Source organism: Primulina huaijiensis, chromosome 1 (genome assembly GCF_012295235.1).
Source record: "Primulina huaijiensis isolate GDHJ02 chromosome 1, ASM1229523v2, whole genome shotgun sequence".
NCBI lineage: Eukaryota > Viridiplantae > Streptophyta > Magnoliopsida > Lamiales > Gesneriaceae > Primulina > Primulina huaijiensis.
In genome coordinates, this window is record NC_133306.1 from 24304335 (window position 1) to 24320152 (window position 15818).

The 15818-nt window shown below is 33.6% G+C and overlaps 2 protein-coding genes and 1 pseudogene across 2 annotated transcripts; 1 reads left to right on the forward strand and 2 right to left on the reverse strand.

Moving 5' to 3' along the window:
* Positions 1–806: 806 nt before the first annotated feature.
* On the forward strand, positions 807–2616 carry LOC140966146 (PAN domain-containing protein At5g03700-like). Its single transcript, XM_073426530.1, has 2 exons — positions 807–1410; positions 1488–2616. The coding sequence occupies exons 1-2, from the start codon at positions 1024–1026 to the stop codon at positions 2445–2447; spliced, it is 1347 nt and encodes a 448-aa protein (XP_073282631.1). The 5' UTR covers positions 807–1023; the 3' UTR covers positions 2448–2616.
* Positions 2617–4159: 1543 nt separating this feature from the next.
* Positions 4160–9927, reverse strand: LOC140987132 (uncharacterized). The gene is made up of 10 exons (XM_073455541.1): positions 9768–9927; positions 8343–8559; positions 8089–8246; positions 7803–7948; positions 7631–7693; positions 7417–7509; positions 6579–6740; positions 5935–6026; positions 5296–5465; positions 4160–4746 (listed from the first exon to the last, which is right to left on the reverse strand). Exons 1-10 carry the CDS (start codon positions 9874–9876, stop codon positions 4433–4435), a joined length of 1524 nt encoding a protein of 507 aa, XP_073311642.1. The 5' UTR covers positions 9877–9927; the 3' UTR covers positions 4160–4432.
* A 661-nt stretch (positions 9928–10588) lies between these two features.
* Positions 10589–11288, reverse strand: LOC140972741 (probable GTP-binding protein OBGM, mitochondrial; annotated as a pseudogene).
* Between the last annotated feature and the right edge of the window lie 4530 nt (positions 11289–15818).

Below are 15818 nucleotides of genomic sequence, written 5' to 3' on the forward strand. Positions count from 1 at the left end.
GTGAGACAAGCATTATTGCGGTCCACGTGGCCATCTGATTTCATGACCTCCACAAAGAGGAATATATTGATGATGATAAAACATGTGAAAATTGTTTTTTAGCGAAAGATATCTCACCAATATTTATATAGATGTGCATGATGATCGTGTTCACTGGTGGAGTCAGAAATATAATTATGTTCGATCTAGAATTTTAAACTCTAGAATTTTTTAATATTTTAAATTGATCTACTCGAGATAATATCATATTATTTCAAAATTATACAAATTGTACATATAGATTTTTTTTAAAAAAAAATTGGGCCCGGTATAAAGGCATGTGGCTCCAACACTGATTGTACGTGTAGTATATCAANCTGCTTTTTCCAACTTTTAGGAAAGCCACTAATTTTCAAGTGGCATCCCATTTAGAGCCCCCTTTCACGCCGCCTCCCATAATGTCGATCTGGCCTCTAGGGTGGGTAAACATTGTCCACTAATACAGTCACAACAAGTCACTTGCCTATGCATTCAAACTGATGGGTACAAGGTGTAAACGAAATAAGCTCGTTCTCAAATATTATATTTTAATTTGAAATTATCGAATTCAAACACATTTGAACTTTTTTAAAGCTACGTTCAAGCTTAAATTATTTTGTGTTTATGGTCGGGAGCTTGAATCTTTTATTAACATAATAACTATATATTCGAACAATAATTTGAATATCTCACAAAACTCAAGTTTCAGTTTGAATCAAATTTGAAAGAAAAATATATAAATATTCGAACTTTGAGTTTCATACGTTCCTGATGGAGCCTAAATTGGTTAAATCATATAAGCCAGGCAAGAACAAGCATGATGAGTATTGATGAACCTTTGTTGCTCAAAGCTTTAAAAAAGAACCATGCAAATGAAAGTTCCGATGTCTTTAGGAACATATTGTACGACTTATTCCATGGAATAGAATCTCAGAATAAACCATATCTCTCATTGCCTACCCACTGATTTGAGTGCCAGAGGAGATAAAAGTATTGAACTTTGCAATGAAATTTTATTTTCTTTTTGTACTCCAACTACAATTTCTAGTACGAACTATTTCTGATTCAGAAATTCAAATTGGGTACCAGGTGACACTGGCCATTCCCACTGACTACACAAAGGGATTCACAGGAAGAGCTTTTCTAATTGAAACAGAGCAAATGCCACCCAAGTTCCGAGCAGCCATCAATGTGGAAGCTGTGGATGAAAAGTACTCATGTTCGCTCGATGTCTTTCTTGCGGACGTCAGAGTATGGAGCTCCGGCCATTTATCAAGATTCTATACCACCGAAAAATGCGTGCTTGAGCTCACGAAAGATGGAGACTTGAGATTGAAGGGTCAGAAGGAAAGAGTTGGATGGAGGAGTGGAACTTCGGGACAAGGAGTCGAGGTAACTTGAAGAAGTTTTACTTCGTATTCTACCTTAATTTCTCCAAGTATCTGATTCTGAATTTTGTGCTATTTCAGAGACTATACTTGCTAAGAACTGGAAATCTTGTTCTGGTGGATGCTGGAAACTTCATAAAATGGCAGACTTTCAATTTTCCCACTGATATTATGTTGTGGGGGCAGGGGCTAAGTTCGCAGACTCGATTGACTTCATTTCCCACAAACTCAACTCAGTTTTATTCATTTGAAATTCAATACAACAAGATTGCATTGTACATAAATTTTGACAAGTGGAAGTATTCTTACTGGGAACTCAGGCCTCCCGGTGAGCAAAACATCACGCATTTGCAGCTGACATCAAATGGGCTGGTGATATTCGGTGGGAGACAAAAAATAGGACGCATTACATCTACAACTCCCGAGCCTCCAAGATTTTTAGCATTGGGAGGCAGCACTGGTAATCTAGGAATATACTATTACTCAAGTGAAAAGGGGAAGTTTGAGGCTTCATTTCAAGCAATTAACTCAACTTGTGATCTTCCTTTGGCCTGCAAACCTTACAGTATTTGCACTTCATCTGGTTCGTGCTCGCAGATCAACATTCAAGAAAGTTTGGATGATTTGTGTGGCAGGAGGGGAACGGAGATGATGGAGTTACAAGGTGTGGCAAGTGTACTGAATGGTGGTGTTCACCAAGCTAATGTGACTAAAGAAGAATGTTCAAATTTGTGCTTAGATGATTGTACTTGTTCTGCAACACAATATGCAATAGCCGACGAAGATTCGCGTACGGGACAATGCTCCTTGTATAGAATGGCTAGGGGGATCAAGAAAATCGAGGACAGAAGGAGAGTCATCTATATGGTGAAGGTGGTTGCAGGAACAAGAGATGGGCATGGCAAGAATTCTAGATTGAAGAAATGGATGGTAATATTGATAGTAGTGGTTGATGGATTCATTCTTTTTGTTGTATTGGGAGGACTTGGATACTGCGTCCTTCGGAAGAGGCGCAAGGCTTCCCGCCAAGCTAATAACTAGTCGATCATCCATTTGAACTTCAGAAAATGTCAAGTTTTGATACTGATTTGAGCTTAGTCTTTGGAAATTGTTTCATATTTACTTCTTTTTTTTATGTGGATGAATACAAAATTATATGTTTATGTTTATCTTGTGATGAATTTGAGGAGCTGCGAAAGTCCTGAAATATATTTTTTTTGAAGTAGTTTATTTTTTGGATGTATCATTATCTGCGAATGAACTGTACGTGGGACATTTTTAATATAGAAACAAAAAGTAAAACATAATGAAAGATTATTCGTGGAGTAGTTAAAAAGATAGAATTAAAGTAATGATTATTATTAGAAGATATAAAAAGGGAAAGCGAGTCTTTCCAGAAGATAAGAATTAGAGGACGGTTTTTCGAAAAAATAATTAATGGCTATGAGAATTTTTATGCAAATTAAGGGCTGAATTTTTTAGATTAAATGGCAATGCCTTTTTATGTTCTGATGATAAATCATTTTTGACAAAAACTTGTGTGAGACAGTCGTACGGATCGTATTTTGTGAGACGTATCTCTTATTCGGATCATCCATGAAAAAATATTGTTTTTATGCTAACAATATTACTTTTTATTATAAATATCGATACGATCAACTCGTTTCACATATAAAGATTCGTGAAACCGTCTAACAAGAGACATTCTCATCATTTTTCAAGTACAAAATTGTTTTCCAAATATGTCCATAACATATAAACAAACTAACCAAAATATCCACATGTTTTATAGAAAAAAGTGTGAATAAAAAGCAATATCCGCAATAGATATATTATACATATATGCAAAATTATTTTTCAAGCACAAAATTGTTCTTCCAAATATGTGCATAACACATAAACAAAATTACCAAAATATCAATATCATGTATTTATGCTTTTTCCACATGAAAGTGTGAATGAAAGGCTGATTTTGTTAATTTATTATGGGAAAATATTGTCCTTTATTCATATTTTTGTATGTACTAGGAAAAAAGACTTGTGTTGCACGTTAAAAAAGTTGTTTTGATAAATTATATTATCCAAATGAATTAATGTCATATCAATTTTTTTTATTTTATTTAGACGTGAATTTGATAAATATAATTGTATATGAGCATTTACACATTAAATTTTATTATATGCTACATAAACAATATGTTTAAGAACTTAAATTTGTTTTAATTTTATTTTATTTATCCTAATAACTCGATATTTTAATATTTTTATTATTTTTTATTTATTATTTTCTCATGATATGAAGTCGTTTTTCGTCTTATTTATTCTGGAAGTTTGTAATTTTTTATCAATCATTTCTATTTCTTTTTTTTAATATTGGTATGTTTTCATTATTTTCACTTTAAATAATCTTTTAAGCATTTTTATAAAATATTAATAAAAATTTTATTCATCCTCACATTTTTATATTTTATTATATAATATAATGATCATAAATATAATTTAATTTTAATTATTCCATAAAGTTTATCTAATAAATTATTTAACATGAAATATATTTAATGAAGTATTATTTTTATGTTAAATGATAATTATAAAAANGCATTGAACTTAAATGATGATTTATCTAATTACGAAAATATCATGATAATTATTACACATTAACCACGCTTATAAAGTTCGTGTGGCAGCAATTAATCACAACGTATAAAAAGGCAGTATAAATGTGTGCATATTTGATACTTAAAATGAGGAGCTTTACCACCAGCGAGGGAAATTTGTGACGGTCCTTTTGCTAACTCAATCATCCCATTTACAAGAACTTTGCATTGTATCAGCACTATAATTTGATCAAAGACTTCCGAGGTATATATCAACTCAGTTCGACAATAGAATGTACAAGCGTAGTGCGTTGCACAATAAATGAAATACAAAAGAGATAAATATCGAGGAAGAAGAGAACGGGGCAAAAATTGGCTAGACCTTGTTTTAACAAGAACTCAGAAGTTCCAATGCGGAGCAGATATCTTCTAACCACGTGGTTGCCATTTCAATAGACCTCTCCTGCTGCTGCTCTCTGCCATGATATCATCAGTCGAATCTGACCCGCTTCCAATCGATTCTTCAGAGCTATCTCCATGGTGGAGTTGTATCCTATCAGCATTCTTCATCATCCATTCCGTAAATTCAGGAGATGATGCCCACTCTGCCATTGCCTGACGAGTAGATGCCTCTGTGAAGTCCTTCCACTCTTCCTCCGAAAATTTCTTTCTGTTGGGAGTCTTGTGGAAGGTTGAATAATATGTTGACGGATCTCTTACAAAGCCGGTAGATGGTGGAGTACCTAGGGCACATAAAATATAAAAAAATTATTGTATCTATATTTTTCTAATTATTCCTAGGCCAAAGAATATAGAGGTGAAAGAATAAGTATCAGTACTTTAAAGACGCATTTCTTTGCATATTATGTTTAGCTCACACACAACAGGTTCAAAAAACCGTGATCATTGAAAAAAGTTTCTAAGTCACTTTGCAAAGTTAATGACGGAGATTGATCAAGGCTTTCATGATAAAATACAGAGCTGAATCTCAACTACCTGCCACTCTTTCCAGCCACCAAAATTTTGACCTAAAAAACATCTTTCAATTATTAGAAGGCATTTTCCATAAGTTGCACACTTCAATTATATCCGGAACTTCAAAACATGTTTTTCCTTTTCTACTGAAAGCTTTGTCCAAGACTAACCAGCGGATACAGTACTTTCACTTCTTCAATAACCCTGCATATGTCGATCTACTATCTATACCCATTAGCTCAAACATACATGCAACACATACACAGATAATAAAGTCAATCAGAAAGTAGAAGAGAGCAATAACCAACAATAGATACCTTTCGAAGGAGATTTCAATAGTGGAGACACGCTCCCGGGGCTTTCCCATATAGTACCTTGAGAATGCTTAGCCCCAGGCCTACTTAAGAATTCAGTTCGCTTATGTTTCTTAATCACCCTTCCACTTTTCCATCCCTTCAGACTTCCATTCCAAGAATATGTGTGATTCCTGCATCAAAGGGTACAATCAGATATACTTTAACGTGCTAAGAAAAATTAGTAATATTAGATGATCTAGGGAAATAAGTTTTGACCAAAAAATTACAACAGTGTACTAACTGAACACATCAAAGTTCAGAAGACTCCTCTGTTTTACCATCCATAAAACTCAACGTCGTCATCATTCTCATCTAACTAATTCACACATTATGTACACTGAAACACGTTGGATATAAATCATCCACAAAAAGCTTCACCAACATTGATGATTAGAAAAAAAAACATGTTTTTACCAAAAACATTTGATCCTCGCATAATTTGCTCAACTAGCATTGGGTTGACAGTAGAATACGGATACAAATCATCACTTTTGTCGCTAAAATGAGGAGTAAACCATGAAACATGCATCACAAACTGAGTAGTAAATTACAAAAAATAGCAAAAGCAAACATAATAAAGAGAAATCATGTGATGCTTACCAGAGGCTGTCCCACTTCATGAAAGTAAAAGACAAGTATATCACCATAAAAGAAACAAGCAGTCCCATTGCCAAAGGGGTATCAAGAGTGCTCTGAAATTTGAGTACAAAGAAAAGTTGAAAGATGATGGTATATAGTAATAACACTAAAAAAAGAGGCGACATTTAGATACATGAAAGAGACATCAATCTAAATGTGAAAAAGAAATCCAAAAGAATAACTAATGATTTAAATGTGAAAAAGAAATTCAAATATTTAAATACAAATAAAAAACACGTAAGAGGTCTCTAAAAGGTACGGAGAAAAATTCGATTATAGGACTTTGCAAAATAAATAGTACAACCGGAAAATCATTATCAAAATAGACCTAGCACATGCAACCAGATGCAGCTAACTACGGATCAGAAAAGATAAGTTGTCCATTAAGAAAAATGCATTAATTAGTAAGTACCAAAAGAAGACGAATCTATAATGACAAAATAAAAGGACCAAATGATCAAGGTGTGCTTAGAAACTATGCAGCATTGAAGATAAATAAAATCTGTAACATAACTGCATCTGCATCTGTTACAGAGAAAGTTTTAATGCATACAGAAGCCCATACTTGCACATAAGCTATCAAATTATAGAAATCATAAAACAACCTGAAAGATAAAAGTCACCGCGATTACGCGCAATGCCCATTTCACAAATTGGGCGACACCAACATCAACACTTCCGTCTTCAGAAACAACAAATTTCCGAACAAGCCAATATCCAAAACCAGCTCCAGCAAGTACAATTCCAACTGCCAAGAACACAAGCACCTGCAGTGAACAATAAAAGGTGAAAAAATGGAACAAGGAAAAGAACTTGAAGCAATAAACACATGCCAATAGGAGAGAAGATAAGGAGTTTTGTAATGCTGTTTGTTTATCATGAAAGAGCATATGCTTAAGGGAGAGCACAAACATATAGTTATGCATAACTAATAGAGAGGCCCCATATTGAGAAAGTACCAGCATCACAAAAAAAATAACTCGTCCCTTTGCCAGTTAAGAAACAAAAATGTTTATGTCATACATTTTCAAATTCAAGTAAGATGGACGCAACCCATCTGTGAAAACTTTTCTCATTATTCTATTCAGTAAAGACATCAGCCAAAGAACTGCTCCACGAATGTTCTGTAACTTAATTCTACAGCACATGCATTCTAAAATTACAACAGAGCAAATACGTGACCCAATATCAGATTCATTTAATTGACAAAATGTGTTCAGGATAATACCAGAAGTTAGCTTCTTTCAAATTGTGACATGCGATCGATATTAGTGTCATTTTAAAATTTTAGTTGAGTTATCATTTTCATATTCTACATAAGTAGCATGTCGCAATCTTTTGTAGTTCTTATTCAAATATCACTAAATTGATATATCCATTTTTGACAAAAAAAACATGTGCATAATTCATTTTTAACTGCATCAAATAAAACACTAATCTTACAGGATTGTGCATCTCTTCACTGAATCCAAAATTGACAAGAGTTGAGTTGACAAACGCTGATAATCTATTTAGCAGAAATGATCCAGCGCCAAGCTGAAATAGAAACATCAGAGGTATCAATTAGCATATATTAAAGTTTAAAACGAGAGAAAAGGCAAAGAGAACTTAGGTCATCTCAAATGATAACAAAATCGTAAATAACTAGAATACTGACCGCTAAACCACAAATCGTGCTATAGAGAGCATTTTTCCGGCCAGTTGGCAACAATTTCATTCCCTGCACAATAGCCAAAAAAATATTCAATAAAGGAGCTGCTAGGAAAGATAACAAAGGCATCTGGATTAACTGTATATTTAGAACATTGAATTCAAATTAATGAAGATACCTGGAAGAGAATAATTATGACTACAAGGCAGATTCCAATGGCCATTGAACTGCTATAGTAAAAAGGAACCCAGCTGCTAACAATTGAGGCCAGCAGCAGTAAAATAAAACCAATAGCCAGGCTAAGTAAACGCCATCTGTGAAATTCTGCCCAAAACAAATACACAGATGCAGAGAGAGAGAGAGAGAGAGAGGAGAGGTATTAATGAGTTGGGAGATAGACTAGAAAGAAGATAACAAGATGATGAGAGCAACATTGAAAAAACCGCAAGCATTTAGAAACTGACCTATTTTAACACTGACAACCACAGAACCATACAAGTTATTGGAAAACTTAACATCGATGTATTTATCTTGGTAAGGGGAAATAACAGAGCTCCATATCCCATTTTGGATACTTTCCCAGCTATCCTTCCCACAATGGCACAATTCAAGTGAAGAGTTGCTGCAAAAAGAAAAATGGTAGGGGGCTAAAACCGCAGATAAAAAAACTGAGTGCATAACACGTATTAATTTAGCAGAAAAGCTCACTTTAACCAACCTGTGCGAACAAATCTGAATTTTGCCATACAATTTCTCCAGAATTCCATTGGAAGGAATCACGTTGACCCGGCGTGCGCTGGAATAATTCCCAAGCTTTAGTCTTGACAGCCCAGAAATGGGAACACGTGCACACCGTACTACACCATCAGATGGAATGGATTCCACAAGCACAGTCGGAGTCACATTTACTACATGATGATTTTCCATCTCAGCACCTGAAAGTTGAAAGTAAGACATCAGCTCTTGCTACAAGGTAATGACACAAAGAACAAAAAATTATTCCCATTAAACAGTAAAACTTCATTGATTGGCCAAGAAGATAAAACTAAAGTGCAAAGACCTAAGCTAAATCTACAATCTGACCTATCAGTTTATAATACCAAATTTATGAAAAAAGTATGTTCTTCACAAAACTTCAGCTGTACATGATAAAAGATGATGGCCACACAAAAGTTCAAAAATAGTTTAGCAACAGCAACAGATCACTCCAAAATTTCACAGTATCAACAAATTGAAGACCAAGATTTGCCTTCACCGGACTTCCGAACATTATTTTCAGAAGAGCACCATAGAGATGGTTAGATTTTATTTCTTTTTCTCATACTACAAGTCCCTCAGGAAGAAATCATTAACAACTTCTAGGATAGTATATTTCATAGAATACAACCTTGCACTGTGATACTTCGTAAAGCATGATATAACTTGCAGACTTCAACAATGAAAGCTTTTTATAATTAACGAGTTAAATATTTGTATTGATTAAACTCTTAAGAGTTACCAAGACTTCAACATCCCAATTACAAAGTCCCACAACATTTTCCAATATAAAATCAACAATCCTTCTCGCAGAAGCAGCAAAAAAATTGAAGTCCAGTCCCTTGCCCAATTTCGCTTCCCCTCCCCAGTAGCATTAGCAGTCAGAGGTTGATCACAGATATTCATCTGCACAGCTCAAACAAACTGCCAATCTCAATTGGCAACAAGTAATTGCCTCCTGTGATTTTCACACCTTGTGGGTGAACTTCAAAAGTTTTCTGATCTTACTTTTACGGTAGCTTAATACTTAAGACATGGATATATTATGTTTTCAACCCCTCTCCTAAGAAAACATTATTAAACGGCTATTATTTACTAAAACCATAAGAACCGAACCATGAATTTGCAAAAAGAACAGGAGATTAAAAGGACAAAACGGCTTATTTTGCACGCTTTATTCACGGGAAAGAAGAATTATTCGTACACATGAGACATAATAAAAGAGTACAGTTCCACTATCAACACTGAACATAACTATACAGAAAAAACCTAAAATTCGAAAATCATTATACAAAATAATCTGAGTTTAGGGCAAGCAATTACAATTTTGGCGAAGAATAACCAGGATTTTTAAGCTAAGCCCTATTGTTGGATGAGTAGTAGTTACCGGCGAGTGCTGCCACGTGAATGGAGCGTGAGGAGGCAAAGATCAGCGCCAGAAGGTACAACACAATAGCTGCAGTTGTACCAGAAGAAATCTCCATTTGTTCGTTCATTCGAGAGTAGAAAGGCAAACTTCGAGGGAGAGGAAAAAGGGCGGTTTGCGCGAATAAATTCCTGGTATATATTGAGAATTCAATATAATATTTTTTGTTGGGCCTATCGGCGAGGAATGGAGACCGAAGAGCCACTCGGTAACCCCAAGATCTTTTTTATTTTAATTTTTTTTCCCTTTTTATCTTTAAGCTCGGAAAAAAAATTGACATGATTTATTTATTAAAAGAGATATACGGTCAATAAATGTATTAATAATTTTTCCTAAGTGATTTGTCCATATGATATTTCTAGCAAATCATATCTCTTCATCCGTTCAAATATACCCAAAAAATATAGGCAAAAACTTGTTTTAGACGGACTCACGGGTTGTATTTTGTGATACAGATATTTTATTTAGGTCATCCATGAAAAAGTATTACTTTTTATTGTGAATATCGGTAGGGTTGACCTGTTTCACAGATAAAGATCCGTGAGACCGTCTCACAAGATACCTAATCAAAAACATACTAAATAAAATAAAAACAGTAATTAAAGATAATTAATTTAAGTATTAATTAAGCACAATTTTGTTTGAATGACAAGATTCAACCTGGTTTTAACGTCATTTCAACACTTCAAGTTGAGTCAATTTTTGTAATAATTTAATTTAAAATAGTTATATTATCATTATCATTCCATATACAAAAAAATAAAAAATGGTAAAATTAATTATGTAGTATAATAATACGAAAAAGATAAAATTTAATTTATATCCTCGACAACCGAACCCAGAAAAATGTTATCTAAATTTAACCTCGACGAGTCCTCTCCATTCACAAGCATCTTCATACCAGATTTTAGCTCTCCTATTCCTTCTTCAAGAACAGCACAAACTGGTAAAATTTGTAAACAACTCACTCTTTGTTTTAATTCTTCATACACTGCTTCGGCTCCATCTTCATCGATTTTATTTGCCACAACTATCTACGGTCGATCCGACAGCCCCTCCTGATAAAACTCCTACTCCAACAATAAATCTTTCAGTTGTTCCCAAGGAGGAGGTATACCCTTTCTACCATTTAACGCAACAGCCAAGTCTACCACATAAGCCAAGACTTGGGTGTGTTCTATGTCACGTAAGAAAGCGTGTCCAAGGCCACGATTTTCGTGTGCTCCCCCGAATAAGACCTGGGATGTCGGCCACAGTGATGGAAATGTCGGCGTAGTTTAGTTTTCCCAAGTTAGGCCTCAAGGTAGTGAAGGCATAATGATCTACCGTAGCTCTCGACATAGCACCAAGAAAGGTGCTTTTACCTGTATTGGGCATTCCTATGAGGCCAACATCTCCGATACTCTGGAGTTCTAACAAAAGCAGGACCTCTGAACCAGGAAAAACAAGATTGAGTTGCGTACCGAGGTCATCATCAGAAATTTAAATTTTATTCTTCACAGAGCAAGTCAACTTAACAAGTTTCAAATAAATCACCTGAGGACTGAATGCTCAAGCTGACAGACAAAATACGGGGTGGTTCCAGGTGGCAACTGTAAAGATTATTTTCTCCGACATATATCAATAAATAATGAAAATATTAGAATATGAGTAAAAGTAGTAAATTTGTGTTTTGTCAGAATTAAATGTTGTGCCAGATGTTACAACATCTCGGACAACATCTTCATGCAACGGAAACTTTTATAACACAAATTGACTTGAAATAAATCGATGGACAAGTTTAAATATGCACAAGTATAAATACTTGTGCTTTTATACTTGTGCGGTGCCTTATGGCAAAAATTAATCACTAGAAAACCAAATCGTTTACACAAAAACATATCACTAGTGATTAATACTAAAATCAATTTCCTCAACAAGTTGAGAAAACAAATGCTTTCTAAAACAAATAACCAGAATAAAAACTTAAGCAAGAAAGCTAAAAACGTGATGCCAAAAGGGAATCCACGAAAATGATCTTCAGCCAACTTCGTTACGGATGTTGTCTGCAGATGTTCCCAACATTCAAGGCAACACTTGCTATCAGCAGTTTTCAAGGTAGCATCAACATTGACAGTGTTTTTTTTTCTGAGATTCAGAACGTGCAAAGTGCGTGTATTATGTTGAGTAGAAGACGGCCAACCCTACAAAGTCCTTGGTCTTCTTTTTTATATATGAGAGTCTTATCACATAAAGAAACCTATTAAACAAGAGAAGATAAGAGTTAGATTAGAAATAAACTCTATTTAAATATTGATATCATATCTTATCAAATCATTAACATAAATATAATATCTTGATAAGTCAACAATATGCTTAAATATATTTGCACAATTATCTCATTATCTTAAGAAAGACAAAATCACATAATATTACCATACTCAATTTAAATCAATAAAGAAAGATATAGTTAGGGAAATAATTTAATTCTATAATTCTATCAAACTCGACAATTTTATTTCCCTTCAGCAACATTGTTCAGGAACTGAACCACAGCTATTAAAGCCCTCAATGTGTGTATATATATATATAGGCTCGCGGGGCTTGGTCCACACATCTATATGCAAGCCAGAGTGGAACTTTTTAGTTCTGATCTTACTTATAATATTTTGTTGATATATCCTTTTTTAAGAGTGATATATCCTTACTTAGGACAGCTTTTCAACTTTTTAAAATTTAAAAATATAATGGCTCAGATCTAAACCAAGGTGGAAAATACCTGTTATGGAGCCATTTTTCTTTTCTTCTACGGAATATCTGAATATACAGGCTCAGCATAGTGATTCAGGGAATTTTGCTTCAAACTCAAAATATGAAAAATGCATACCTACCGCCTAACCACATCTCTCTTTCAACAGTCAGACAAATCCTTCACCTCCCGGCACAACAGAATGGATGTCCCGAACACAAATTAAACACTCACATACCAAGTTATTTAACCAAAATTATGCACCAATAGGCACCCGGGTAACTTACGCTGAAGAATAAGGTACCAAAGTTCCTGCAGTCAGGGCCGGGCCAATAGAATAGATTACACTTAAATAATAATTTTCCCGGCCCACTTTCAAATAATAATGATAAGGAAAACTATATGCAATAAGATTAGACGACCTTTGTGAGAAAAAAAATTTAAGTCTTGCGTTTCGCTGACGGTTGGCAATGCAGAAAAATACTTTATTTCCAAAAGTATTAAAGCACAATCTCCAACTTAAATGTAAGAAAAAGGTATCTTGAGGAAATGACCAGTGTTCTCCCCCTACCATCTACTTCATTTCACAACTTTCTACATAGTCCACATGCAAATCCCAAGCAGCACTTATAGATAAGAATACAGATTATTTTCAGGTTCATGAGTATAGTATGAAGCTAGAAAAAGAACCTCGAGAACATTGGAAAAAAATAAAACATCATGATAAACCTTAAGAAACAAAAAACCAATGGAAATAACATGTTTTTGCCTCCTCAATCACCCATACTTTCATAGTGATTTATTTGGCCAGCATGCCTAACTCTCACAGAAAGGGATCATCTTCGCTGCGTATATTGTTGAATTTCAAGAAAAATCGATAACAATATAATAATATTTTACTAAATTATCTTAGTTATAATTGTAATATAATTTTAGAAAATTATTAATTTATTAGATTGACGAGGGTTTTCGAAAAACTATTATCCTATTAATTTATCGAAATCATCAATTTAACAAGCTAACACAAGTCGAGATCGAGTTGACAAAAAAAATTTTAATTTAAAGAGTTTTAATTGTATTTTTAAATAAAGGTCTATTGCTAATATATATGTAAAATAAACTAATAAACAAGCAAATATTTATTTCATCTTCACGACGCAACAAGACGGCGCCTTTATTAAGTGTCGAATACAACTAATTTAAATTTTAAACTACTACAAGAAATATAAAAAAACTACATCTTATTAACGAGGGTCAGAAAATAAAAATATCCTAAGGCCAATAATTTAATATATCTTTATAAATTAGATTTTATACATGTCACGTAGCATCAAAGCATTAAATATTCATTAGATATTATACAGCCATCGATGGGAAATTAGACAGCTCAAATTCCCAGATAACAAGGAATCGAATTCTTCATTTCTGTGTGTGATCAGGATTATTTATATACAATTCTCAACATACATTGAATTAACATGAGATACTCCGGATATTTTTCATGAAATTATTGGATTATATAATTTTTCGATTTTATTATTGTCGCCGGAGAAGAATATACGATGAAAAAAAATAATTTTCGCCTCCTAAGTTATTCCAAATTAAGTAGATTATATGGTGCTCGAGTTATTCAAAATTAAGATGTAACTTAGTTTTTTTATTTTTATACCTTTAATCATATTGCCGACTTGACGTTAGATATATAAAAAAAAAATATTTAGGTTCCAATTAAGTAGATTATACCGTTGTCGAATCGATAAAAAAAAATAAGAAAACTTAGTTATTACGCCAAGATTCATTTTAGACCAAAACCCAATGTTGTAACCCAGTTTTTTTTCCCTTCCCAAAGTTCATACAAGCTTTAGACACATGAATGCCAAAGTTAATTGATTTGCATAATAAATAAGCATGTATTTTTTGTGTGGGTGTGGCCAGTTGCCAGCCTTCTGCTCAATGCCACAACACCTACTTCTTTACATGCATTAAATCTTATCTTCTCTGTACCTACCAAATGAAATCAATCAAATAATCTTCCAACAATAGAAATGAAGATGATCTTAAGTCCAGCTTGATGGACCCTTTGGTAGCTGCAGATTATTTTCATTCTTCCTCCATTATTATATATTGTTCTTTGTCACCATTAATTTAATATAATCAAGTCGGAATTCAGATTTTTTTTTGGGGGGGTTGTTATTTGAATGCCGTGGGGACTGATGATTATGCATATACATCAAAATGTGATCGATAGATATATTTAACTTGGTGGGTTTACATATATCAAATTATTATACAATCTTGACAGCCCACCATATATCTCCCGTGTACGTATGCATATTCGGACAATAATTTATCATAATTTTGGACAGAATAAGCCCACAAATGCACAGTGTTTTGATAGATAATTAATATATAATCAAGGTACGTAGCCTGCACCTTCAAAATATTCCAAACGCGAGATCTTGCGGAACACAAAAATTTAATAATATTATTGTGGCAAGATGTATAGAATCCTGCAGTGCACTGTTGATGTAATGGTCCCACAACACCGACAGAGCTAGCTGCTACTCATCCATGTCAAAACCTACGTCTTCCTGCTACTTGTAATAATAATATGTACAAATTCGAAAATTTAACAAAACTACTGATCTTATATCTTGATCTAATAATTTGATTTTAGCCCCCAAAATAGTCACAATAACTTTAATTTTACTTTTATCTTCTTCTTTTTTTTCGGAATGTTGGCGTGAGATCGTATATTATTGATTTTTTGTCACGTGTTAACAGCCACGAAAAAAGTTGGGATTGTAGAAGAAGGAAGTTATATATTGTTTTAAAATTGAATTTTGATTAATTTTATATTTATAAGATAAAGATCAGAATAACTCACTTGACCAATTATGATATTTTTTCATTATATAATTTTTATATACATTGCATAATATATTTTCCTGAAAAAATATTTATATTCTTGTGATATATACTGTGTTTTCCCTAAAATAAATGAATTTTGGGAGAAGAAGAATTACTGCCAGATTATGCATGCTACAGTTGTACATTCTTATATTTAGCAAACAAAGTTACAGTACTATATATGGATCAACTCAGCACACTTGGAATCAAATCATGAACAATGATTCTTGAAGTAGGAACATTCAAGTACGACAACAGTAAATAGAACAAACACCGGAAAGATCGAACTTTTAAAGCACAGATAATCGAATCACATGAACATCATCGTCACTGAATCCAGCTTATTCATATACCGGCATGAGATCCACAACCAA